Source organism: Pongo abelii, chromosome 5 (genome assembly GCF_028885655.2).
Source record: "Pongo abelii isolate AG06213 chromosome 5, NHGRI_mPonAbe1-v2.0_pri, whole genome shotgun sequence".
NCBI lineage: Eukaryota > Metazoa > Chordata > Mammalia > Primates > Hominidae > Pongo > Pongo abelii.
The window spans coordinates 126,064,257-126,092,211 of record NC_071990.2 but is presented as its reverse complement, the minus strand read 5'-3'; the positions used below and the strand labels follow the sequence as shown (position 1 = coordinate 126,092,211).

At 35.1% G+C, this 27,955-nt stretch overlaps 1 protein-coding gene and 1 long non-coding RNA gene across 4 annotated transcripts in view; both read right to left on the bottom strand.

Annotated features, from left to right (window-relative positions):
- The window catches only part of NKAIN2 (sodium/potassium transporting ATPase interacting 2), a 1,031,975-nt gene that overhangs the window by 143,899 nt on the left and 860,121 nt on the right, over window positions 1–27,955 (bottom strand). For all 3 annotated transcript variants that reach the window (XR_008526413.2, XR_008526414.2, XM_024249088.3), the window contains one exon: window positions 24,746–24,946. Coding sequence is in view for 1 of the 3 variants with exons in the window: in XM_024249088.3 (XP_024104856.1) it covers window positions 24,746–24,946 (201 nt within the window). In the remaining 2 variants the exon portion in view is untranslated. The remainder of the gene's footprint in view (window positions 1–24,745; window positions 24,947–27,955) is intronic.
- On the bottom strand, window positions 86–18,477 carry LOC129060059 (uncharacterized). Its single transcript, XR_008526415.2, has 3 exons — window positions 17,090–18,477; window positions 3,051–3,109; window positions 86–511 (listed from the first exon to the last, which is right to left on the bottom strand). It is a non-coding gene; the product is annotated as an uncharacterized LOC129060059 (long non-coding RNA).

Sequence of the window (27,955 nt, the reverse complement as noted above, 5' to 3'; positions counted from 1 at the left end):
AAATCTGGCCAAGGAGATCATTTAGATAAACATAGACGATTGACAACACATAGAAATATAAAGAAAGTCTCATTAAAAAGTCCCTAATGGCACTACATAGACTTATCTTGTTGCCCACAGGAACGGAATTTTCTGCTCTCCATGGTTACGTTTAAAGGGTTGAGAATCTGTGATCCTTTTTCTGCTAATGGGTTGTGATTGAAACAGTGAATTAACACTTTCTACTCATGGTTCATTTTGTTTCAGTTAATGGCACCGGTGATATTCACCTGTCAAGTATTTACTTATGTTTGTTACAAATGTGTTTGAGGACAAGGGTGGGTGGAAAACCAAGCCTAATCTTGATCCAAGAACAGGGTGTATTTTCTTTATTTAGAGAGTTGAAAATTTATCATGACATATGCTGGCTGCACAGTCAAAACTTATCACTGCCCACGACTTCGGAAGCATGACAGGAGAGCTGTGGGAGCCACTTCCTCGTCAGACGTGGTTTGATATGTCAAGTGAGAACCTGAGTAAAGCAAAGAGGTAATCTTTTTAGCTGGGCCTTCCATATGTAGGGTGATTGAAGTGATTCCATTAATCTCTACTCACAAAATAAAAAAGGCATTGTTTTATAGAGTTTATAATTCTCTGATGAGTTTTTTTTAAGTTCCAATATATCAATCTTCTTAATATTGGAGAGCATTAATTGATACTGTCCTGAAATGTAGATCAACTGGAAAAATTTACTCAAGTTCAGCACATTTTGTTTGTATTTTATCACAGATATTGGTAGTATTTTCCTTCCGGATTGAAGTTGATGTTAGATACTATTTTACTTACACGATTCTTTTTGAGACTTAATACTGAGTTAAAATAATGATATCCTGTGGTTGTGAGTTCTTACAAAAACACTGGCTCTACTGTCAGTACTTCACATCACAAAATCTAAAAGCTAATAAAATATTTTTAATCTTATGCTCCTACTCAAACATTGTGACCCTTCTATAGAATATGAATGTTTTAACAGATTAATACCATGACCATTTTCAATTATATAGTGCCAGCATCTTTTTCAGACAGGCTTTTTGAAGTTTTCTAACTTATGACTACAAGGTCTTCCTTCCTGTACTGGATACTAGTCATTAAAATTTGGTAGTTCTCTGATCATAGCTCTCTGGCTCTTTAAAGATTAGCCATTTCATGATCATTTATTTATCCCCTAAATCTGTTCACCATTTCATTTAACTGTGTTACTAATAATTTTTATTTGTTAAAAAGAAATTTTTTACGTGTGAAAATGAAAAGCTTGGATTTATATATGTTCAGAAATATTTTTGGAACTTGAAGTAAATCTCTGATTCTTTGAAAAATATGTACATTACATTTTTATCCCCAGTATTTGCTCTATTCTCTCTATTTTTCTGACCCTTCTCTTGCCTTTCCTATAATATTTTCTTCTCCCTCTGTTCCTTTCCTTCATGGTTTCTTGGCAAATTTGCTTCATTGGTGCTCAAGGTATCAGTTCTGCATTTAAATGATCTCTTAAATTTTTATTTCTATTTCTGGTTTCCCACCTGTTTATAGGTGAGGGTGCTTAGAAGGATAGAATTATCAGAAACGTAGAAGATTTTCTCACATAGAAGCCAGTAAGATTCTATATTAAATCCAATTTTAGATTTCCCAAACATTCACTTTCTCTATCCCCATATGTCTCAATCTCCAATCTTCATTCCTATCTATAGCAGCAGAGCACATACACTATGCATATACTTTGGCAATAAGCAAAGTAACCAGAATGGCATAACAATAAATAATCACCCCTCTGAAAATTACATCATTCTGCAGCAAGCATAAGTCAAAGGTACAAAGATATTTATCTGAAAATAGCAATTAAGTAACAAGATTAATCATACACCAAGATGATACATCAAGCTATTATTCTCTGAACTTAGAGATTTTGAACAACATATAATTTATATTCAATCAGGGGTTTGTTTGTTTGTTTTTAATAACATTTACCCCCAAAGAAGTGGAAGACAGATATGTGATTTATATCAAAGAAGATGATATTCTTGGTGGGAGGTAGAAAGGATAGAAGAAAGATGTTAAAAAAAGTTAAAATAAATTCCTGCTGTTCTATAGGTGGACTTGAAATTAAATATATAAGTAGAGCTTATATTTCTTAGATGCTAATAAAATAATATGTGAACACTAGAGTCAATACAATGATATGGGAAGAATATAGATCTGTAAAGTGCTTATAGTCCTAACCCTGGAAGGATTCAGCTGTATGACTCAGTGTTCTCATCTATAAAACAAATAAATTATACTAAATAATCTCTATGGACTGTTCTCAGTTTTTGCATCTTGAAAGTAATATTTAGAATGGGATTAACTAGAATCATTTCTCATGTGCTACTATCTAGTTGCATATTTTGGCTTATTTTTTATTTATATATTAAGAAAAGTACAAAGTAAAAGTACATTTTAAATATACCTATTTTTTCCTTTCTTTCTCATTTATTTTATGAATATTATCTAATTAAAGTTAGGTATCTCATTGAACATTTAAGGGAAAGGACGGTCCCTTTAAAAGTTGCTTACAATTCTGTCTCAGCGCAAATATTATCTGCAGTGGTCAAATAATTTGTTCTATTTAACCTTTATTTTGTCCATTGAGAGTATGAAGTAAAAGCAAGAAAAAATCCTGGACTGTCTTGTAATTCCCTTATTATTTGCATTATTTTTCATATGCATATATACAGTATTTGAATCAATAAATATATTTTAATTTGTATGTTCATTCAGGGAGAGCCACCTGATAGCCAAATACCACTAAGACATAAAATCTAAGACTTTGGTTCCTGTATGTAGGAACTCTGACATTTATGCCAGTTCCTAGGTGGACTGTAAAGACTGATGCAAAACATATATTCTCAGGTAAACATTTTTAAAACGGAGTGTTCTATGTTAAAAGGCTCTCAATCAGCTTTGAATGAGTTCATGAGAAGGTATCTAATTATTTGCCACTAAAACTGATGTCAGTTCCACTCATAGATACATACTGATTCTGTCTTTGACTCATCAAATCATCATCAACTGCCACAGCATCTCTTGGCTTCTCCTTTATAAAGATGAAGGAAACACTTTGAGGAAGTCTGCAGTAAATCTTTAAGGGAAACACATTCCTTAAATTTTAAACATTATTATTGATTTATTCTTTCTTAAGGTCCCATATTCAAATAGCCATCAAGTTTTGGTTCTTTCTTAGGTTACTTTATAACCAGATTATTATGGAGGAATTTTCAGTATAGTAGAAACAACAATTTGTTATTATTGCCTCATAGAAAATATAGCACATAAGAGAATTATAAGAAAATTTTGGTGGCTCAGCGTAATAAATAAGCAATGATATCTCTTGCTTTCTTATCTATTTAGACACTTACAGTGGTTTCTGTTATCCTTCACATCACATTTAAAAATTTTGCCTAAATTTCAGACTCATTTGTCGACTGACAACTTTGAATAGCCCAATTCTCATGTAAAAATCCTGAATGGTCACGACTTCTACTTTTTCCGTATAAACCTGCCTAGTTCCTGTCACACATTATTAACAGTAATTATAACAAAACAACTAATATTTACTGAAGACCTATTCTGTGAAAAAAATAGAGACTTTTAAAAACCATTATTTATTTTATTCTCACACACAAAATCCAATGAATTAGGGATAGTGACATCATCAAATGGCAGAATAAACATTCTCAGGCCCTCTTTCCTCTGTGGAGAAAATGACTAACACATGGATCCATTCTTTCTGCGAGTAATCAACAAACCAGTTAAGAGACTGCTAAACCCCAGGTGATTGCAAAACTAGCTGCATCAAAGCCAGAAAAATCGATGGCACTCATTCATCACAGTCCTTCCACTTGGCTCAGCATAGTATGATTGGGAAAACACCTCCAGCTCCTGGCTTCTTCCTAGGTAGGGAAGGAGAAAGCTGAAATATGTCCGACATTCATACTTTTTGGAGGACTGCCCAAGGCACTGGTTTCTCTCTTGTCTAAATGTAAGTACTGACAGAAAAGGGCACCAATTTGAGTGTCACTGAAAAAAAAGTGATGCTTAGGAGTAGCATGCACTTATGCATCATAGTCCCACCCTTGTCCCGGGTTCAGGGTAGAACGGGCAAGAGAAAACCCCAAGATATGGCTTCTTCCAGGGGAGGGAAAGAGTTGAAATGTGTTTGCAATATTCAGGATTATTTTTTGGGGGTGGGCTGTCCAAGGGACTGGCTTCTCTCTTGACTGTCTTGGAGTCCTAATGAGACCTAATATACTCAAGAAGCCTGTGGGCCACAGGGAATAAAACAGCTAGGCATCTGGTGATCACTCTGGAGAACCTTCGGTACTTCTGACATGCACCAAGGGAGTGAAAGAACACAAATTGCTGGAAAAAATGAAACTGGTAAATCGCTCTGATTTGAAATTTACACACACTAGTCCAGAGTAGATTCATCCACAGAAAAGGTTTGAGAAGTTGTCAGAGTCTGTAGGTGGGTTGATTAACAAAGACCTTTCCCTGTACAAAGCCAGTTTTTAAAGTTTGGGAGAAGTGGCTACTTTGACAAATGTGTGAATCTGAGCAAAAGTTACAAGGCACATGAAGAAACATGGCACAATCAAAAGAGCAAAAGAAAATTTCCAAAAATGAACTCCAAACTATGGTGGTATATAAAATTTCTGACAAAGAATTTAAAATAACTGTCATAAAGATGCTCAATATTTCAGGAAAACAATGGGTGAACAAAACGAGATTATTAACAAAGAGATAAAAAATATTAAAAAGAACCAAATGAATTTTAGACCTGAAGCATATAATAACTGAATTGAAAAATTCACTAGAAAGCTACAACAGCAGACTTGATCAGGTATGAGAAAAAAATCAGCAAACTCAAAGAGTGGTTATTTGAAATTATCCAGAAAGAGGAGAAAATAGAAAAAGAATGAAAAAAGTTGAAGAAAGCTTAAGGAACGTATGGTACATCATTAAGTGAACCAATGTACACATTATGAGAGTTTCAGGAGGAGAATAGAGAGAGAAAGGACAAGTAAGCTTATTTGAAAAAATAATGCCCCCAAACTCCCTAAATCTAGGTAAGGAAATGGACACCCAGATTCAAAAAGCTGTAGTTCCAACTACAATTAATGTAAACAAATCCACATTGAGACACATGATAATTAAATTGTTAAAAGTCAAATGAAGACAGAATTTTGAAAGTAGCAAGAGAAAAGAGACATCACATACAAGGTAGTTTCTATAAGACTGTAAGTGGATTTCTAAAAAATATCTTGCAACTCAGAAGGGAGTGGGATAATATATTCAAAGTGCTGAAAGAAAAAAAAAAACACTACCAGCAAAAAATACTAAATCTGACAAAACTGTCTTTCAAAAATGAAGGAAAAAGAAGACATTCCTGGATAAAGAAAAACTGAAGGAGTTTATGGCACTAGACCTGCCTTAAAAAGAAAGGTTAAAGGAAGTCTTTTAAGTGGAAATGAAAGGATGCTAGATAACAACACAAAAGTATATGAAAAGAGAAAGATCATGGGTAAATGTAAATACATAGATAAATATGGAATACTGTAAAACTGTAAAGGTACATAAATCAATTTTAATTCTGACATAGAAGTAAAATACAAAATTACAAAAATAACTATTACTATAAAAATAATAGATACACAGTATAAAAAGGTGTAATTTATGACATCAGTAACATAATGTGTATGTGATGAAAAAGTAGTTTTTGTATTTGATTGAAGTTGTGATTAGTTTATAATAGATTGTTTTACCTATATGATGTTTTAAATAAATCTTATAGTAACGTAACCATAAAGAAAATATTATTGAAGACACACAAAGGAGAAATAAGTCAAACGATGCCACTAAAAAAAAAGGCAATGAAACATAAAGATAGACTGTAAGAGAGAAAGAAGATGAAAAAAACCTACAAGACCAAGAGAAAACAATTAACAAAATGGCAATAGTAAGCCCTTCCTTTTCAGCAATTACTTTAAATATAAATAGATTAAACTCTTTTTTGAAAAGATGGGAAATGACAGAATGAATAAAAACACAAGATCTGGCCAGACCCGGTGGCTCACGCCTGTAATCCCAGCACTTTGGAGGGCCAAGGCAGGTGGATCACTTGAGGTCAGGAGTTCGAGACCAGCCTGGCCAACATGGCGAAACCTTGTCTCTACTAAACATACAAAAATTAGCTGGGTGTGGTGGCGTGTACCTGCAATCCCAGCTACTTGGGAGGCTGAGGCAAGAGAATCGCTTGAACCCGGGAGGCAGAGGTTGCAGTGAGCTGAGATCACGCCACTGGACTCCAGCCTGGGTGACAGAGCGAGACACTGTCCCCCACCCCAAAACAACAACAACAACAACAACAACAAACCCCACAAGATCCAACTTAATGCTGGATCTTGAGATAACAAGAGACTTATTTTAGGTTTAAGTATTCACATGGGCTAAATGTGAAAGGATGGAAAAAGATACTCCATGCAAATGTTAACCAAAAAAGTGTAGGGGTGGGCCATACTTATAGAACACAAAATAGACTTTAAATAAATTGTCACAAGAAGGCTAGTTGTGGTGGCTCATGCCTATAATCCCAGCACTTTGGGAGACTAAGGTGGGAGATCATTTCAGCTCAGGATTTTGAGGCTGCAGTAAGCTATGATTGTGCCCCTGCATTCTAGGCTGGGCGACAGAGTGAGACTCTGTCTCTAAAAATAAATAAATAATAGTCACAAGAGACAAAGAAGGACTATATAGGGATAATAGGGTGAACTCATGAAGAAGATATAACAATTATAGATATTTATGCATCCAACATCAGAGCACTCAAATATATGAAGCAGTTACTGACGAACTGAAGGGAGAAATAAACAGCAATTAAATGATAGTAGGAGATTTCAATACCCCACATTCAATAATGGATAGAACACCCAGATAGAAAGTCAATAAGAAAAAGAGGACTAGAACAACAATATAGACAAAATGGAGCTGAAAGACATATACAGAACATTCTGTCCAACAGCAGCAGAATATACATTCTTCTCAAGCACACACAGAACATTCTCCAAATGAATCACATGTTAGGTCACAAAATAAGTCATGACAAATTTAAGAAGATTGAAATCATACCAAAAATATTTTCTGACCACAATGGAATGAAGCTAGAAATCAATAGCAAAAGAAACATAGGAGAATTCATAAATAAGTGAGAATTAAGCAATACATTCTCGAACAACCAACGGGACAAAGAAATCAAAAGGGAAATTATAAAATGTTTTGAGAAACAAAAATAAAAACAAAACATATCAACACTTATGAGATGCAGCTAAGCAGTATGAAGAAAGCAGTTTACAGTGGTAAATGCATACATTGAAAAAGAAGAAAGATATCAAACAAACAGTGTAACATTACAACTCAAAGAACCAGAAAAAGAAGGAAAAAATAAGCCCAGATTGAACACAAGGAAGGAAGTAGTAAACATTAAATGAGATAGAGAATGGAAAAAAAATATTAAAAAAACAAAAAAAACTAAGAACTGTTTTTTGAAAAGATCAACAATATTAACAAACATTTACTTAGGATAAAAAAGAAAAAAGAGTCAAAATCAGAAATGAAAATGGAGACATTATAATGAGTGTGATAGAAATACAAAGGATTATAAGAGACTACCATGAATAATTATACAGCAACAAATTAGATAACTTGGAAGACATGAATAAATTCCTAAAAGCATATAATCTATCAAGACTTAATCATCAAGAAATAGAAAATCTGAATTGAACAATAACTCGTAAGTCCAAGAACAAGCAGTTTCACTGATTAACTCTACCAAACATTTAAGGAACTATTCATGCCCAGGCTTCTCAAACTTTTTCAAAAAAATTAAAGAAGAGAGAACACTTACAAGCTCATTTTATAGGGCCAACATTGTTCTGATACCAGAACCACAAAAAGACACTACAAGAAAGAAAACTATAGGTCAATATACCTGATGAACATAGATGTAAACATCTTCAACAAATACTAGCAAACTAAACTTAACAACACCTTAACAGGACCATAGGCTATAATCAAGTAGAATTTATCCCTGGGATGTAAAGATGGTTCAACATACAAAAATCAATTAATGTAACATATCACATTAACAGAATGTAGCAATTTAAAAACCTCATGATCAGATCAATGGGTGCAGAAAAAAGCATTTGACAAAATTCACCTCTTTTTCATGATAAAAACACTCAACAAACTATGAATAGAAGGAAATTATGCCAGTAAAACAAGAACCATATATGAAAAGCTCACTCACAGCTAACCTCATGCTTAATGGTGAAAAATGGAAAGTTTTTTCTTGAAGATCAGGAACAAGGCAAGGATGCCCACCCTTGCCACTTTTATTCAACATTGTACTGGAAGTCCTCACCAAGATAAATTAGGCAAGAGAAAGAAATAAAAGGCATCCAAATCAGAAAAGAAGAAAGAATAATATCTCTGTTCTCATATGACATAATCTGTAAAACCCATATCAAACACTAAAGGTCTCACAAAAAAACCTGTTAGAAACAAATTCACAAACATTGCAGGATATTAAAGCAACATACAAAAATCAGTTGTATTTCTATACATTAACAGTGAATAATCTGAAAAAGAAATTAAGAAAATCTCATTTATAATCACATCTAAAAGAGTAAAATACTTAAGAATAAACTTAACAAATGATATGAAAGGCTTGTACCCTGAAAACTATAAAACATTGCTAAGTAATTAAAGAAGATATAAATAAATGGAAAGACATTCATGTTAATGGATTGAAAGAACTTACTACTCTTAAAAATGTTAATAGTACCAGAAACAATCTACAGATTCAATGAAATCCCTATCAAAAGCACAATGGCTCTTTTTCACAGAAATAGAAAAAATATTCTAATAGTCATATGAAACCAAAAGACCCCAATGGCCAAAACAATCTTGAGAAAGAAAAACTAAGCAGAAGCCTCACACGTCCTGACTTCAAAACATATTACAAAGCTACAATAATCAAAACAGTATGGTACTGGCATAACGACAGACACATATAGTCTAATGAAACAGAGTAGAGAGCCCCAAAATAAGCCAAAGAAGCCTATGCATATACAGTCAAATGATTTTTGACAAGGCTGTCAAGACTACACAATGGTGAAATGATAGTCTCCGCAACAAACGATGTTAAGAAAAGTAAATATCCACATGCAAAAGAAAGAAACTGAGCTAATATAACATATACAAAAACCAAATCAAAATGGAAGAAAGGCTTAAGAAGCTGTAAAACTCCTAGAAGATACATAGGTGGAAAACGTCATAGCATTGGTTTTGGTAATGATTTCTTTGATATGAAATCAACAGCACAAGCAACCACAAAAAATAGACAAGTTAGACTTTAAAATAAAAGGTTCTGCACAGCAAAGGAAATAATCAACAGAGTGAAAAGGCAACCAAGGGAATAGTGGAAAATATTAGTAAACCACAACCAAGGGAATAGTGGAAAATATTAGTAAACCATATATCTGATAATAGGTTAATATCTAAAATATACGATAAACCTCTACAATGTAATAGTGAAAAAAAATAACCCAATTAAAAAATGGGCAAAGAACTTAAGTAAATATTTCTTCAAAAAAAGACATTCAAATGGCCAACAGGTATATGAAAAAAGTTCAACATCACTAATCATCCGGGAAATACAAATTAAAACCACAATGAGATACCACCTCATACTTGTTAGGATGGCCATTATTAAACAACAACAACAACCAAACAGAAAATAACAAGTGTTGGCAACGATGTGGAGAAACTGGAACCCTAGTGTACTGATGCTTGAAATGTAAAATGATGTAACAGTATACAGTTCTCAAAAAATTAAAAGTAAAATGATCATATCATTCAACAATTCCACTTTTGGATATTTAGCCAAAGGACTGAAAATTGCATCTTAAACGAACATCTGCATTCCCATGTTCACTGCAGCACTATTCACATTAGGCAAGATATGAAATCAACCTAAATATCTGCTGACAGGTGAATGGATAGAGAAAATGTGGTATATACATATCATGGAATGTTATTCAGCATTAAAAAGAAGAACATCCTATTATATGCAACAATATAGATGAACTTAGAGGATATCATGCTTAATGAGACAAGCCCATCACAGAAGGACAGATACTACATGATTCCACTTACACGAGTTATCTAAAGTAGTCAGACTCATAGAAGCAGAGAGTAGGATGGTGGGTGCCAGAAGCTTGGGGAAGGGAGAAAATGAGGAGTTGCTGTTCAATGAGTGTATATTTTCAGCCATGCAAGATGTAAAGTTCTGGCGATCTGCTTTACAACAATGTGCATACAGTCAGCAGCAGTGTCTTGGACACTTAAAAATTTGTTGAGAAGGTGGATTTCAGGTCATGTGTTTTTTACAATAATTAAAAATACCAAATGAGATAGAGAGTATTGTTATGCCTATTACAGATGAGGAAACTGAGGCTTAGAGAAGATGCCTAACCGTTGTCTCTGTATCTTTTACATACAGTTTCAATAATCTGAGATGTTGAATCCTCTTCTTTGTCAAGCCATTTTTTAACTTTATTTAGTATCAGTTATATCTATTCCTTTCCCTTATTCCACACAGCCTCATCATCAAAGGCTTACTACTTTTTTCCAGAGAGCCCCAAAGAATATTTGGTATACTATAAATACTCATGAACGATCAATCTAACTGACTTTTCTTTTTATGAAAAATAAAGATGCTCTGACTAAAGGTCCTCTTTTGTTCTTTGGAATGAAAGATATTTCTCTCACTTCTTCCAAAGTTTTGACCACACAGAGTTAAAAGCACTGTCCAATAGTCGTAGAGACTTGACTGATGGACAAAGATTCCAAAGCAGACACAATTTAGCAAAATCCAGTCTAAGAACTTTTTCAGTAAGTTCCTTTTAATGTCAGAAGGGTGAAAGAGATGGCAACAATTCCCACATTGGACACTCCTGTAGACAACTTTGGCAAGAATTTGTTTCATGCCCAATATTCTTACAAATAATCCCCTTGATGATGACAGTGAAGGAAACTTTGCTTCCTGGCTCACAAGATTTGATTTCCTCTGTTATCTGGAGGCATCGTTGCAGACTTATAATTCTTTCATCTCACTTCTCTGAGTCCTAGAGCAATATCTAAAAGTACTATGAAATGTAATTTTCTCCCTAGACTAACAATCTAGTAAGTGGTAGAAGACTTAAGAATGGCATTCTACTTCACTTCATAAATATTTAGAACAGTTCCTTCTCTCTTTTTTGTTTTTTAAAATGGGCTCATTGACAGGAAAAAAATTAAAATATTGTATGGTTCTTGGTGGCCAATCTAATATTAAAGCTAATTGCCCCATTCTGTACTTAGAATGACCTCAATTTGTAACTAACTGGATTGCCTCCAGAGTCATCTATAATTTAATTATATTTATCCCAGCTCACCTAGAACTGAAAATGAAATGGTGATTTTGGTTTGTGAGGCCAGAATCAATAGCCATTAAGAGAATGAGGAGATTTTTAAATCCAAGAAAAAAACCAAGTACCTAAAATATGCCTTGCATCAGCTTCTATATACTCAGAGAGTGCAGGGATGGTGAAATTTTTATCATGAGGCTCTGTATAGCTTTTATGCCTGGAAAGAAATGGATTAAGGCAAAAACAGATTGTCGATCAGAATAAGAGCTGAAGGTTCAGCTTTCAGAGTATTTTGAACTTGTGTGGCACATTTAGAGAGGCAGACAGATCCTAAGGAAGGACAGAAATAGAGGAAAGCTATAGATGAGAAGAAAATCCTGTGTAAGCCAAGTGTATGAGTTTCTCTAACCATGTCATTGGCATCATGTAAATGCCAGACATCATTTTATATACAGCTTAGATGTAGCAGATGTTGGCATTTAAGTATAGTTTGCTATGAGAGAAAATTGCCCTTGAATGGAAAAGGAAGTTTACTGGCAGAGAAAAATAATTTTCTCAGTTAACATTATAACCTTAATAATAGAATTGTTTTCAACCAGAGGTTGTGGGGTGGGAAAGGAGGAGAGATATGATGATACCTCAATTCCAATCTAAAAAAGAGAGAAAATCAGCTTCAGTTTAAATTGTGATGTGTGGGTTGTATACATAGAACCTTCTCCTCCCTCTCTTCTCAAACCTTAAGGCTTCGTGTTAAATGGAACAAATCACATCCTTCGTGGTTCTGCTCTGTTTGGTACAGCTGCTTGCTGCAGGTGGTGCCCTAAAAATATATTGTTTGTTTATTTTGCAACATAGCAGTCTGCAGAGTGGTACCTAAAAGTGCAACTGCTCCCTTCTCTTTCTATTGGTGAACCAAATGATGAAAGACTAAGACCCCTGCCAAACCTAGCGTGAAAAGGCCCAAATAACAGGCACAGGTAATGCTTGAGGCTCAGCTTCTGATAAGTTCCATTTTCTTTGGATTCATGAAGCAAAGCTGATGGGCAGACTATTTGTCATCAGAGCTTCCAACTGGGTGTCAGTGAAACAAAGCCAGGCAACAAACCGCCTTTCTTGAGAGAATTATTGTTCTTCTCTGGAGACTAACATCTGTAAGCATATGGGATATAAAAGAAAAAATCCATTATGCCACACACACACACACACACACACACACACACACACACACACAGAGAAAGCAAAGATTAATCTCAGGTAAATGTTCTTGCAGATATATTTAGTAGTGCTTTCAGTGATTCTTAATTTATAACTTAAATGATCAAATAATTTTTCCAGACACACACTCATGGCACTCAGATTTAATCTCACTTACGGAGTTGTTGAACACATCACAATAATTTGTATGTGAAGATTTCTATAAACTATGTTTAAAATAATGCTATACAAAAATCATATTTTATTAATATTATTCTATACTTTTCTCATTGAATGAATCTTTTAAAAACACTCTTGAAAATTCCAACGTTTATATGAACTAATCTGTACAGAGGGAAGAGTGATGATAATGAGTCATGCCAATCAACCTTTGGCAAGGCATTGTTTACCATGAAAATGTTACTTAACATCAACAAGATTCTGGAGAACAGGTTTTATAATCGAATGGATGAGTAACAACAGTGATTTTCTAGAAACATTTGGAAAAATATTGGCTTCTAGCAATCAAGTAACTAACATTTCTCTAAAATTTAGTTACATAGTAATGCATTTGGATTATTTTGGGGTTGGTGCAAAAATAATCGTGGTTTTTGCCATTACTTTCAAATGGCAAAACTGCGATTACTTTTGCACCAAGCTACACGGGAGGAGATAGAAAACAGAGTGAAGATGACAGCATGATTCCAGTCTTCAGAAATGGGGATGATGATATTTATCCTGACAGTGATGGAGGGGAGGACAGAAAGGGGAAGACTTGGAGGGGGGGGGCAGTACGCTCAATGTCAGGCTTGTCAGGCAGAAGGAAACAGATAAACGGAAGATGGTGAGGTGGATAGAAAAAGTTGAAAAATAAATGTAATGCCAAAAAATGTGAGAAATGGAGGTGGAGAAAATGATTAGATTCTGAAAGAATGTGGGGAATCTTTAAATGAAAGAGGAGAATTTAAGAGGTCAGAAAGAGGGAAGAAGAAAAATATATGTAAGCTAGCTTCCTTTTAAGAAGAGTAATATGTATTTACTGACTGCAGACTAGGCTATACCTGGTCAGAGCTCCAGATATGCCGGCCTGAGTAGAGGTCCCTACCCTGAATGTTCTCCTACCTATAATACTCCTTCCCCAAATATCCACATGGGCCAGTCCTCACTGCAGTCAGATTTTAGCTCTAAAGTCACCTATCCAGAATGGCCTTCCCTGGCCATTCTCTTTCGGCTCTTTTTTACCTTATCCTATTTTATTCATCAGCAGAGCAGCTACCCTACTGAACATACCATAAATATTCATTTGCCTCTCCTCACAAGAATTTAAGTTGCCTGACAGCAAAGACTTTGACTCACCCCTGTATGTACAGTGCTTCATACCAATGCAGGGCAGAGGCACTCAGTGAATATCTGTTGAGTGACTGAATGAATGTAAACCTGTTTCTAACTCCAAGCAGTTGAACAGTATGGAAGAATACAATGCCATTGGTTATCCTAAATCCAGACTCTAATGAAGTTTCTGCCTGTATTCCAAGACAGCAACTATGATCCATTGCTCCATATACTATCCTGGTGATAAGTTGTCATGTGCACCCTATTATATTGCCACAATATATTGCCCAGAAGAAAAATCCATACTACTGCTGGGATGTGGGTCTTCCAAATCAGCCCAGATAAATGATCACAGCAACTTTTAAGCTTTTAAGGCCACAAGTTTGAACCAAAGAAAATGTGAGTACCACATGGCTATGTCATATCAGTTCAGATCCCAGAGTCACAATTAAAGGACAATAGAGACGTGGCCAAACACATTTTGTCATTTATTTTGGTGACTTCTTTACTATATTTTTATTATCAAGCTTCCTTTGACAACCTGCCTCTAATTTTTAAATTGTAAGCAACGCAGACATTTCTGTTTGCGAAAAAAGACATTGCTGAAAAGAAATACGTGAACAATTATTGAATCACTGACATGGAAGTTTTCTGTACCTCGCAGTATAATTTCAGAAAAAAATGTTTTTATGCTAACATATCATATGGTAGGACTAAATCAACCTAAACATGGCATTAAACTAAGAAGATGGCATGAAATTAGAATGTGTATGAGTTAAAAAACTAAGACATTAAAAAATAAAATAGAACCTGCTATTATTCTCTGATGAAGAAATCAATTAAGTTATGGAACAGGGGGTAGGGAAAGTAAAGATGAATTGCTAGAAGACACTAGGTCGTGAGAGGAAAAAGGAATAGTCTCTATTTATAACGTTGTTGATGATAATCTAATCAAACTTAAGAGGTAGAGCTATTGGAAATCAATAAAGGAGAATAGAATAACTCATAAATTTCAGGATATAAGAGGAGATAAAGAAACTCAAAATATCCTTGAAGACAGGACACTCTACTTCAGTCCATGACTCTAGAGCCATATTTGCAATTAGCACTAACCAAAATAATCACGTGACAAATAACTGCCTCCTTGAGTATAATAAAGTGTAATATTATGAATTAAGTTAGAAGATTACACGTAGTAAACATACGTATATAAAAAGTTATGGCCTTGACTCTCAGGGCCACTGCTTGATAGGAGTTTAACAAAATGAATGGCAGTCGGGACAAGTGTCAGAGAGAAACAAATGGCAGTCAGGACAGAAGCAGCCACAATGCCATGAGGCGAGGAAAAGGCAAGAGAATAATAAGAACTAGGAATCAGGTATCTTGTTATATAGAAGAATGTGTGGGTTGGGAACAGTAGAGTTTTCGATCCTATTTATAAGATTGGTAAAAGCAAAAGGTACAGAAGGAATGTCACCAATGGCTCCTTTTTTACTGTGTAAAAATTATTTAGCTTAAGTGTGTTTGCTCATATTTTAAATTTTTTCCCTCAAGTATAACATACTGAACAATAAATTATCCCTCATCTTATAGCTGTCATCTTTATATCCTTCCTTTGAGAATTCCTTGCTCTTATTTGAAAACACTAACATATCCTACTATTATTGTCCTATCACCATGTTTAGAAGTTCTCATGAAGAGGAAATTGCCATCAAAGATATATTTTTAAGAAATTTGTATCATAATAATTGATCATGACTGGAAAAACATCCTAAAAGAATAATATTATATACAGTATTATGAAGAAGGATGCTGACCTTTTATTCAAGGCCAAAAACTTGTAATGTTTTTCAAAAAATACTGTATTTTAATATATCTTCATATACTTTACTTATTTCTGAAATAACTTATAATTTAATATACTTCACTTACTTCTTCCAGAAATAATTTTACGATTATAAAATCAAATATAAAAATGGGATCATACACTGTGTACGCAAACAATTTCAGCTTTTAAATCTCACATTACTAAGAAAACACAATTATTGGTGATTTTTTTTGCAACATATAATCCTTACGACTATCTTAAATGTGTTGGCATTTTTATTCCCTGATGTTTCCAAACATTTCCTTAGAATGTGATATGCTTCAAACAGTACACATAGAAAAATATATTGCATCCTGATAATAATGGTTGATATGGGATAAAATTTGCTCCTGTGTAGGGTAGTGGTGAACTACACTAAATATTATTACACTAGCTTTAAGAATCACAGTTCTATCTGGGGAGTAAGTAAATTTAGTAGGATTTAGTTTATTTTTGTATGTCACTGTGAGTTGGCCTGAAAAGGTAACAGTATTCTCAATGAGCAGTGGAAGAAACTGAGCTAAAGAGAAAATAAATAACATTACCTTTATTGTTTTCAAGGCAATTTCTTAAACATTATCTCATTTAGTTCATAATTACAAAACAGCTTATTATACAACTGGGTATAAGATTTAAGGATTGTTGCTCCCAGACTGTGAATATTTTACCTTATATTACTAAATTTGCATATAGGGAATACCTGAGAATATTAAAAGCAAAAAAAAATCTTAAACGTAAGCTGACTTTAGAGGCTGTTTAAGTTCTTGCACTTTGCTCACAGAACCACTCACCAATTTACAAGTGCACTTTTCAGTAATAAAGTGAAATAAAATTTAGAACATGATAATTGTTTAGTGTTGATTTTAACCCAAACTTGATTGACATTACAATCAAGGTGTTACACTCTGAGGGGGATAATATTCAAATGAATTTATTATTCTTTAGAGGAATAGAGAATAGATTGGAAAGTTAAACTTGTGCCCATTTCAGAAGTAACAACAACTTACTTCTTACTATTCAGTAATAATAATATTTCTTACTATTCAGGGATGGATCCAGTCAAGGTTCTGAAATTAGTTTGTAGGACTTCGCTTATTTACACATGCTTTGCAACTCTGAGCTGTGCCAAGAAATGTCCTTTCCCTATTCTACTTACCACCTTCGTTCTCCTATTTCAGTAACATTGCCATAGGGAAAACTCTCTATTTACATTGGTATTTGCTGCTTCTTCCCATATTTTTGTGACTATTTATATAAACTATTCTGATGTTACAGAAAAACAAACACATTTATTTTGTTTACTGGATTACTATCTTTTGACAAGCAAGTTTGTGTTTCTGAGTACACAGGAGAACTAGAGTTGGAGTAGTAGGCATAATAATTGAAGCTATGTAACAAAGCTATTGAACTACCATGGGAACAGGGAAAGATGCCCAGGGCTAGTCATTCTGTCTATTTTCTATTGCAGGCACAAGACAGTTTGTCCTAAGAAAACAGTTGTAGAGGCTTTGATACTGGACTAGGAAGAATCTGAAGACTTAGTTTTCAATTCCAGATCTACACCAACTCACGATTTACTGAGAAGTACAGTACGCACAGTATGGAGACACAGATTCGTTATTTGATAAAAGGCTAGTTATGTGAAAGGCTTGACCCTGCAGTCTCAGAAAGGAAATGACTCTCAGGGCCTAAAAAGGAGTCGATGGAGCAATCAGAGCTGTGATGCCATTCTGGTATTAGAGAATCATCTTTCCTGAGTAGACACCAGGTGTTTCTGAGCAATTTAGGACATAGAAGAATCAGTAGTGAAGAGAAAGGGAAGGCACTAATATTTCTGATGAAAAATTTGAAAACTGTACCATGTAGTCCCTACATCAAGCCTAAGGAAAGCAAACTTCCATGAGTAGGTCATATCATGGTAATCCTTTAAACAACTGAATAGGAAATTCCTATTCTCAGCCATTATAGAGAACTACTGACTTAGAGTACTGCCCCCTTCTGCTCCCATATATTTGGAAAGAATTAAACACTTGAAAACTATGTACATTTGGAATTGATGCTTGATATTTTTAAACATTATTTAAATGCCTACCTTGTTGAAGATCAGCTGACCATTATATGTGGATTTATTTCTGGACTCTATTCTGTTCCTTCGGTCTATATGTTTGTCTTTATGCCAATACCATACTGTTTCAATTACTGCAGCTTTTTTAATATTTTGAAATCAGGAAGTGTGATACTTCTAGCTTTGTTCTTTCACAAGATTATTTTGATTATTCTGGTGTTTTGTGGTTCCATATGAATTGTAGGATTTTTTTCTATTTCTATAGAAATGCTATTCAGATTTTTAATAGACATTGCATTGAATCTGTAGATTTCTTTGGGTAGTATGGACTAGAATAATTGGCTGCAAAAGGTCTGTTTATTTTGGCACATTATCAATACTAATAGATGTTAAAGGGACCTACTACATTTTTCTTTTAAATAAATCCAGTGAAATTTGAATACCACTGTGATTTGAAATTCACCTTCTTTTTATTTAAAGATACATGTACACACTCTTGTTTAAAGATCAAACATTTTATGTAATTTCTTCTCTTTTTGAACTCCACTGCTTGTGCTAATGTTTTTTAACTTGAAATTTTTATATTGATAATTCTATCACACTTCTTTGCAGAAAATATGTATGTATATGTATAAATTTGTATATATGTTAAATATGTATAAACTTAAATTTGATTTTTTCCCATGTCCATAAGGCATTGTGTTGAAAATGTATTCTTGTTTATCAACACAATCATTGTTTTATAAAATTGATCCAAACAACATTGTTTATTATAAATATTGATTAAAACTACTAGATATAAAATAAAATTTTATTTGATATGAATTTCTTTTTCTTTTCTTTCTTTCTTTTTTTTTTTTTTTTTGAGACAGAGTCTTGCTCTCTCGCCCAGGCTGGAGTGAAATGGTATGATCTCAGATCACTGCAACCTCCACCTCCCGGGTTCAAGCAATTCTCCTGCCTCAGCCTCCCGAGTAGCTGGGATTACATGCATCTGCCACCACATCCAGCAAATTTCTGTATTTTTAGTAGAGACTGGATTTCAGCATGTTGGCCAGGCTGCTTTCAAACTCCTGACCTCAAGGGATCCACCCTCCTCGGCCTCCCAAAGTGCTGGGATTATAGGCGTGAGCCACCAAGCATTAGCACTAGAATGAGACAGAATTAAGGATGATTCAATTTCCAGGTTTTTTTCTCCTTAAGGTTTAAGCATTGAAAAATCTTGTTCTCTAAATAGAGAAGCATTGAAGGCTTTTCATTATAATGATGACACTCAACTCCAGCAACTTTTTGCATGCCACAATTTACATAATTATCTATAACAAAATTTATTTCAAATAGTCTACGAACTGACAAATCTATTAGGTCTTCCTTCAATTTTAATGAAAGCAAATAATTGAAAATTGCCCAATTTGCAACAGTAATTTCTGGGAAGTATACCAAAAATACTACCAAGATATAACAAACAATTATTAATTATATTCCTACTTCTTTCTCCTATAGTCACCTAGTTCACACTGACGTATACAATAACAGTTTGGGAAATATTGAAATGTTATTTAATTTCAATATATGTTTTTTGATATAATATTTTCTATCTGTTTAAGAAGTCATGTGTTTTGGGTATATTTTTTGTGAAACTGTGAAGCTGCAGATCTGGCTAATTTAGTTTTTGAAAAATGGCAAAATATGTAACTTTTTTTTTTTTTTTTTGAGACAGAGTCTTGCTCTGTAGCCCAGGTTGGAGTGCACTGGCATGATCTCAGCTCATTGCAACCTCCACCTCCCAGTTTCAAGCGATTCTCCTGCCTTAGCCTCCTGAGTAGCGGGGATTACAGGTGTGCAGCACCATGCCTGGCTATTTTTTGTGTGTGTGTTTTCAGTAGAGATGGGTTTCACCATGTTGATCAGGCTGGTCTCGAACTCCCGACCTCGTGATCCACTGGCCTCGGCCTCCCAAACTGCTGGGATTACAGGCGTGAGCCACCACACCTGGCCAATATCTATAACTTTTAAATGATTAAATTATTTTCTACTGTGAATCAATTCAAATCAAACTATTTTTTCCTTTAAAATTCTGTTTTATTTTTTAATTCAAATAAATGTAACAAAGGATATTCCCATGGCCATAGCAACCACACCACTTCTGACTGCAGAGTAGCTAGTATCAGCTCATACCACTTCCCACTCATCCCTTTCAAACTACACAAATTCACAACTTAGATTTAACATGTAAAACGTGAATGGCAATATCCTAGGTGACATGGAAGTCAGAATTCAAATCTTAAAAATAAAATCTTTGTGAATGTTTCCAGATTAAAAGAGGCATCAAACAGCAACATGCACAATAAGACCACTCCCATGCATACAACATACATATCAGCTACATCCAAAGAAACACCCATGTGCCATTCCCAACGCAACCTCAAGTGCACTTGGATAAAGAGTTTCAAAGTTTGGAAAACTTCTTCACTAACGGTATCCTCAGTAAGTCTTAGCCAGACAAATGGCAAACATAAATTATTAACAACGTAACTAAACACATCTGTGACTTTATTGACCCAATGTATGTATTTTATCTACATTTTTTTCCTCAATCTGTTGAAAAATAATTTTTACCATTGCATGCACTCTACAAAGTAGAGAGTTTTCTGAATAGGAAATAGATATAACTGAAGGAGAACTTGACTTTAAACTATTTTTAGCTATGAGCCAGGTACCAGGTATTAGAACCTTTTCTAACGTCATCCATGGCTTCCCTGCTCATTTGTACACTGTTTCTAAGCCAACACTAATGGCTGTGGGAAAACAGAAAGCTTACATATATATATAAAAATTATTCTTTCTGCACATTTGTTTGTAAAACACACTCCCTGTTCATTGTTTTTATCACAGGAAGTAAAGTATAATATGTGCATAATAAATGTGAGGCACATCCCTCTTCATTCCCCTCACCTGTGGCAGACATAGCTAATCAATCATGGCATCCTTTGCTGCTCAAGAACCCTGAATTTTTACACTCCGGGAATCCATTATCCATCAGCTGCTACTGGCATTCAGGTTGAAGACTATTTCCCAACCTTGGTATGAGAACATGTTCATTGTCCCTATTTATTAGCTAAAATATCTTAGGAAGAGCTTTTAACCTATTCTGCTGCCCTCAGAGGACTGTTACACACTCAAAAGATTTAATTCACGTGAACGTATTTTATAATCCATGCCGTTCCAATCACACATTGTTTGAAGGGACCCGATTAATTTTTTTGTAACGTGAAAAATAATATCTCCCCAATTGATCTCCTCCTTGGCTGTCCCCACATACATTTATTGTATCTATTTTGAAAATGTGGATTTTTTTAATTTTTGGTTTTATTAAAAGTGTTCACACCTGTATTCCTTTTGAATGTGCTATCTGATACTAAGTAGAAGAAAATATGGCAGGAGAAGGAGAAAGCTCAAAATATCACACCTGGCTCATCATTATGGTGTTCTGGCAGTCTTTTCTGCACGGCTGGAAGCTGTGTGATTAATAGACCCTCGTCCCAATTATATGGATATTATACTTGTCTTCCTTTGGCTGTAGATCGGAGATATCTTATGTACGTGTGATGCAAATGTGGGCTTTGTGAATGCTAATTTCAAAATCAGCCAAGAGTTGATTGGCAGAGAACTGACCAACAGGGTGACAGGCTTGCCAGGGTTCAGGAATCTGTGAAAGAAAGGCTGAATGAGGGTGGAGAAAAAGAGCTGGAGAGATTTGGAGTTAATCAAGAGCAATGGCTGAGAAAGCAGCAGTTTATGAAAGCAGATCTAAGCCAGATATCCTGGAAGAGAGGGCAGTTTCAAAGACTTGGATGAAAACAGTGAGAAGAGTGAGAGTTCAGCTGACTTTACAAAACTGCATGGAGCTAAGAAGCCAAGATTATGCCTTAAACTGCATAAGCCATATTCTTTGTCTACCACATCCCCCAAATGTGCCTGTTTGCACCTGGTTTGTGCTTTGGGGAACCTTGCTGTATATTTGACTGTGGCATCCTCAAGGTCAGAGGTCCTGACACCTTTGCTTCTCTAGATGCTAGAAGGAGACAAGCACTCAGGAAGTTTCCACTAGACTGATTTAATGGAACATTTGATTGTCAAGGAGATGATCTGGGTAACACGAAAGGAGAGGGACAGAGATTTAAGACACTATTTCATCAATTAATCATTACATCAGTGATCAGAATGAAGACAGGAAATTTTGTTTGCAGAGCAAGTTGTTAAAGATAAGCCTGTTTGATTTGCGTTATAAAACTCGAGTTCAAATTTGCTAAGTTTTCTGTATAGCAGACGCATTCAACCCAAAGCTGGCTAGATAATAGCAAGCTCAAAAGTAGAAAATGTGTTGAAATTTCTCCAAGTAGTGCCTTGGCTGTGCAGTTGCTAACTCTGGTGTTCCACAGTCAACATTGCAAAAGTAGGACACCCCTGGAAAGAACAGGTGGAAAAGGTAGAGGTGAAGATGTCACATCCTAGGATGGTTTACTCAAACTATTCCTTCACTCCACTGGGGGGAATGCAGACAGGAGAAACAAGAGCCAGTAGCATGAAATATTGGTCACATCTGTTCTTAGCAATAACCCATCCATCTTCTTTGCACTCTAGCCACCTTGCTGTTACAGATTGTTTTTACTTAAGGAAAATTATCTTTTCTTTGGATATGTATGTCAACTTCAACATATGCCCCCACGTCCAAATGTATTTTTTTAGCACATTCCCTACGTGTCAGCATTTTATGTGGCATTTAATAAATCTGTGAATCTATTTTACACACACATACACACATAAACTAATTCAAATAACTCTATAAATAGTCATATATAAATATCCATGCCCATAAACTGTATCTTCACTTCATCCTTAAAACATAGGTGGAAATTTTCCAAAATTTTGTGGGTACAGTAAAGATAGGCAGTTCTACAGAAGGAATATTTTGTTTAAAACTTCCTTTTAATACATATATAAAGATATTTTATCTGACCCCAAATCACAGAAATATTTCACTTTTCTCATGTGATAATGATTACTTGATTTAAATGGATTTTAAAGAATGAAATGGCTACTTCCATCCTGTCAAGTCTAACTTATTTTTACTTCAGGATAAGCAAAGTAAGCACTTTTAGATTTAAAACTATTACAGAAGAGCTTGTTAATTGGAAGGAGTGTCTATGGTTGAACATATTCAAGGGATATTACTTAGTGTTTTAGCAAAGAACATAATTCAAATGTTCTGGACATCATTTATGCTGATTTCCAAATAAACAGCCCTTCCTCTTTCCTGTCCATTCGGTGATCGGGTGGGACTGTGTGACCAATTCTGCACAATGAACTGTGAACAATGAGCCTTCCTCCCAAGCAGAAGCATGTGTGTGCCCAGGTAGACCCTCCACAGCTATTATTGCTCTCTGGCACGGCAACCCACGATGATGGAGATATTGGCTACTCAACTAGCCTTGTTTCCTTACTGACAGTGATCAGTGGAGCCTCCTGCTGACACACAAGAAGAAACCTTTATGACTTTTATTTACAGAGAATTTGAAAGTGTTTACTAACATAGCATACTTAGCTTCTTTAGTCTATCACAACACACACACACACATAAACACACACATTCCATTAAAAATATAACAAGGATATATTAGTTATATCATCTAACACCCACACACTCACATAGTTTTTTTTTAATTCCAGAAGAATTTTATGTTTCTCTGAATTGTATGCCACTCTACCCAGAAACTATTATTTATTGTTATCCAAGAACTGTGAGTCAATATCATTTCCAAAATAATTAACTAAAGAGGTAAAAAGCAGATTCTACTTGCATCATTTGTTGCTAACAGTTTGAATACTATGCACATCAATTGCACATCCACATAGAACCTAAGAAAAATATATGCAGTTCTGCATTTAAGATCTGTAATGAATAAATGGATTCATGTGTCATAAAGTTGCCTTAACTTTATAAATCTCATGATATTATGCAGTTGGCCTTCTTGAGAAAGAGGTGTTTTAATTTATCTCTTTGTCATAGTAATACAATGTTAAATCGTGTATTTTATATAAAATAGGCATATGTTGTACACATATGTTATTTGTAAGTCCTACTGCCTCCTGGTAGAAGGAGGGTTTTTTTTTATTGTCACAGTACTATAAAAAATGGGGGCATGAATGTCTTAGAAGTAGAATCTATAGAAAATGTGATTTTTTTCTGGAAAAAAAGTGGGAGATTAAAGGTGATGGATGGTGCCTGGGAGAAATCTAGGAAGGAAGAAGGAGATAGGGCAAACGAAAAAGAGAAATCCCAGGGCTAGCGGCACAGCCAAAAGAAGCACTAAAAGAGAAAACAATTATTGAAATCTTATAATTTTGAGTATTGTAGGACGTTATGAAAAAAATCTCTGATCATCCCTTCAGAATCCTTGGAAAAGTCTACGAAAAGTCACGTAATCACATCTTGACTGATTGGATTTCCTATGTAAAATGCTGATGATAACAAAGGGTATTTACTAATTGTTGAAGAAAATCAGCACACTAAGTCCAGAGGATGGTTTGGTTTAACCTGATAATTTCCTGTTAAAAGTCACATTAATGAGGAAAAAGCAAAAAGGCCACACTTTACCCACAGATTCCATTTGTGTGCACTGAGTTTGCACAGAAATAAAACAACCCCAGAGGCACTAGAAGGAGCGGTTGGCTGTCAACACTTACTGCGAGGACAATCTGGAGGGAACTATGAGCCACTTCTATGTACTGGTACTCCAGCAAACACCCTGAGACGGTGATGTAGCGATGGTCTTCTGGGGCCCAGTCTGGGGCGGGTGTCACTGACGTCACCGTACATCCTGGTCCATTCTCCATCCACCAAGATCGGTGCATTGATATATTAAAAGTCAGGATAAGGTCTGTTTCCTGCGAGAAGGCAATTTATAAGGATGAGAATTACTTTATAAATGTTAGTCAGCTTACTTGGTACTGACTTGCTTTGACTTTCCCATTTGGAAATGTGGGTTTTTTTTTTTTTTCCTACCCCATGCTGTATTTTACAGGAAGTGAGGACACAGCTAAAGTAATTATGCGTCTATGGATTCATCCTACTTATGAAGATTTTTCCTGACTATAATAATATAGATCAAATTATTTTATTAGAGAAACTCCTAGTGATTTATATTACTAATGATTTATATTCATTGTAACACTGAAGAGTCTTTACCTTTCAAGACTTGCATATATTACAAAGGGAATGATTTAAACTTTTATCAAGTGAAGTTCCTGCTATTCTAAATTTGCTTTATTTTTTCTCTCAAAATGTTTACTTTTCACACATTTTAAATCTTAAAGCTATACTTCAATTCTGCAACATTTAACATAATATTGTGGCTAATGCTTGAATTTGTAAGACCCTTACTTAAGAAAACATAATATTATTTGCTTCCCCCCCTTCCTATTATTTGGGCAAATCAGTGTCTCTTCAATCTTATCACTTTTTGTGAAATTGGTCATAATGTTTCTTAAGAATTAAGAAGTATTTTTTAGGAAATATTATTATCAAATTATTGTAGGGTGAAGATAATAAATCAACTATTTAGATGAAGTTCACCATGTTAGGTGATACACAACTATAAATGGAATAAAAGTAGAGTTTTGCACTCAGAGAGCTTGCAATCACCTATGCCAACTTGGAGTTATCAATGGCACATGGGCAAATGTTGTCTTCCAGGGAAAGAACGGCTAAAGGAAATGCATCAAAAGCATTTTATTATCAGTAAGTCATGAAGAAAGATAAGTTCTAAGAAAAAAAGTCAGTTATGGGAAATTGCACTATATCAGTTTCAGTGATAGTTACAGCCACAAGATAATAGGTGCCAACTACTCACTCCAAAGTGAGGTTCTGATGGACTAGGCAGACCCTGTATAGATAACGTCTCAAGTCATCATTTGTGACACGGAGCCACACACTCACATTGAACATATGGAAAGGTTGAGTTGAAATGGCCAGGGAATTTGGAGATTGCAAGTAGAACTTCCTTGGAAAAAGGTGTGCTATGAGTGTCACCATCTCCATGGTGGTGGTTGGGGGGGGTGGGGGTGATCTCTTTTTTTCGCAAGCCTGTTGAGAAAAGCTTCAAAGTATCTTTGGAACCTAGGAAACACAGCAGCTAGTGTCTGACTCAGGCCTGATAAATCTCAAAATAGAGTCTGTGGCTACAGCTACCTGCTAAGAGTTCAAACAAAAATTAGGCAGTATGTGACAGGAAAGTGCACTGCTACATATCATGGATCTAAAGTAATGATCCTTGGTAGTGGATGTGGGCTGTCATGAGAGAGAGCTAACATGGGTTTTCTTCCAAGGATTTCCAAGAAGAAAATGGGTAGGGGGGTAATGGCTGAATCTTTACCATCATCACCTATTCTTAGGGCATGAGGGAGGGAGTGTTAAAATATAGTAATTATGGAAGAGACACCAACTAAATCATGTATCTACACATGAGATATTTAATGCAATGCAGGGCCTCTGAAAACCCCAGAAAAGCGTCTTGAGACACCTTTCAATCTCGTTAGCCACCAAACTCTGTTAGTACCTTGATATCTCTCCTGCTCCCTTATCTCCTCTCCATTGTTATACTCCAAGCATGGTGGGGTCTGAGATCTCAGATAATAGTTGTGAGATAGAGATGGGGTTAGTTAGTAAAGACCGAAGTGAAACACGAAGCATACAACTTTCCATACAGGAAGGAAGAAGTTTAATTTTGAATACAATTTGGATTTTTTATTATAATGCCAGACATATTAATTTCTGAATAGAGACTTCTTTGGAAACTATAGTGACTTTGGATAACTTTTTATTATCTGGAAGTAACCACAAAAGTTGGAGATCTGCTATTTATTTTATCCAATGGTAGCAGAAGAATCAGGTCCATGGGGAGCCCTGTGGAGGAAATCATGAGAAAGGAATGTTTTTTATGTTATTTTTCTCAAAATCATGATCATTTAATGTTTGGTTACCAAAGCAAACTGGATAAATCCCCAGGGCCTAAGAGAAAAAAGCAAACCATTCGAAAGGGCAACCAACAAGAGACTAAGCCATGAGGGCTGCCAGGCTTGGAGAGCCCAGCAAGAACACAATCCAGTTCCCTAATCCCTGGTGATATCTAATATCCATAGCTCAAGGTCTCAGTAAACCTCCCTCTCTCACAGGAAGTCAAGACCAACTACAAGGTTCCATTTGAAACAATGGTAAGGAGGATTTTCTGAGACTTAGAACTTGGTTATTTGCATTATTGCTTCTCATCGGTTGAAGCAAAATTTGTTTAACATACAAAGCAAGATGATTCAATAATCAACTATGCATGAGTTTATTGGGGGTAATCATAATTGCAAACAGGGACTAGAGCCCAAAGCAGTGACAGTGAAAACATGCTTGTGAGCTGTTAGACATAGAAGTGGTTCAGATAGGTAACTATCCCATTATGCCCAGGACTGTCATGAATTTTGCAATGAAAGTCCCTTGTCCTTGGAAGCCCCTTAGTCCCAGCACACCAGGACAGTTAGTCACCATAGCTGCAGAGACAAGTTTTTAAAAAGCATTGATGTCAGTTGAGTTTGTTGGCCATTAGAGCTATGGTAATCAGAAGTGATAATTTATTTACTAATTATTTATATCCTAACTACTGCCAAAAAAGTCTTGTCATAATAAAGCAAACATATACCATTAAAACAAGGGTAAAAAATAAGAACCAAAAAAGTGGAGACGATAGCTAGTGAGCCAGGAAACCAAGACATGAGTAAGTGCCTCACTTGGATACTCAATTCAGAACTGACTTGTTGGTAATAATGGAGACACAATGGGCACACAGCTATCATTATCTAAAAGAATGAAGAATACCATGGCCCCAAGAAAGACAATCTTTTCTTTCCTAG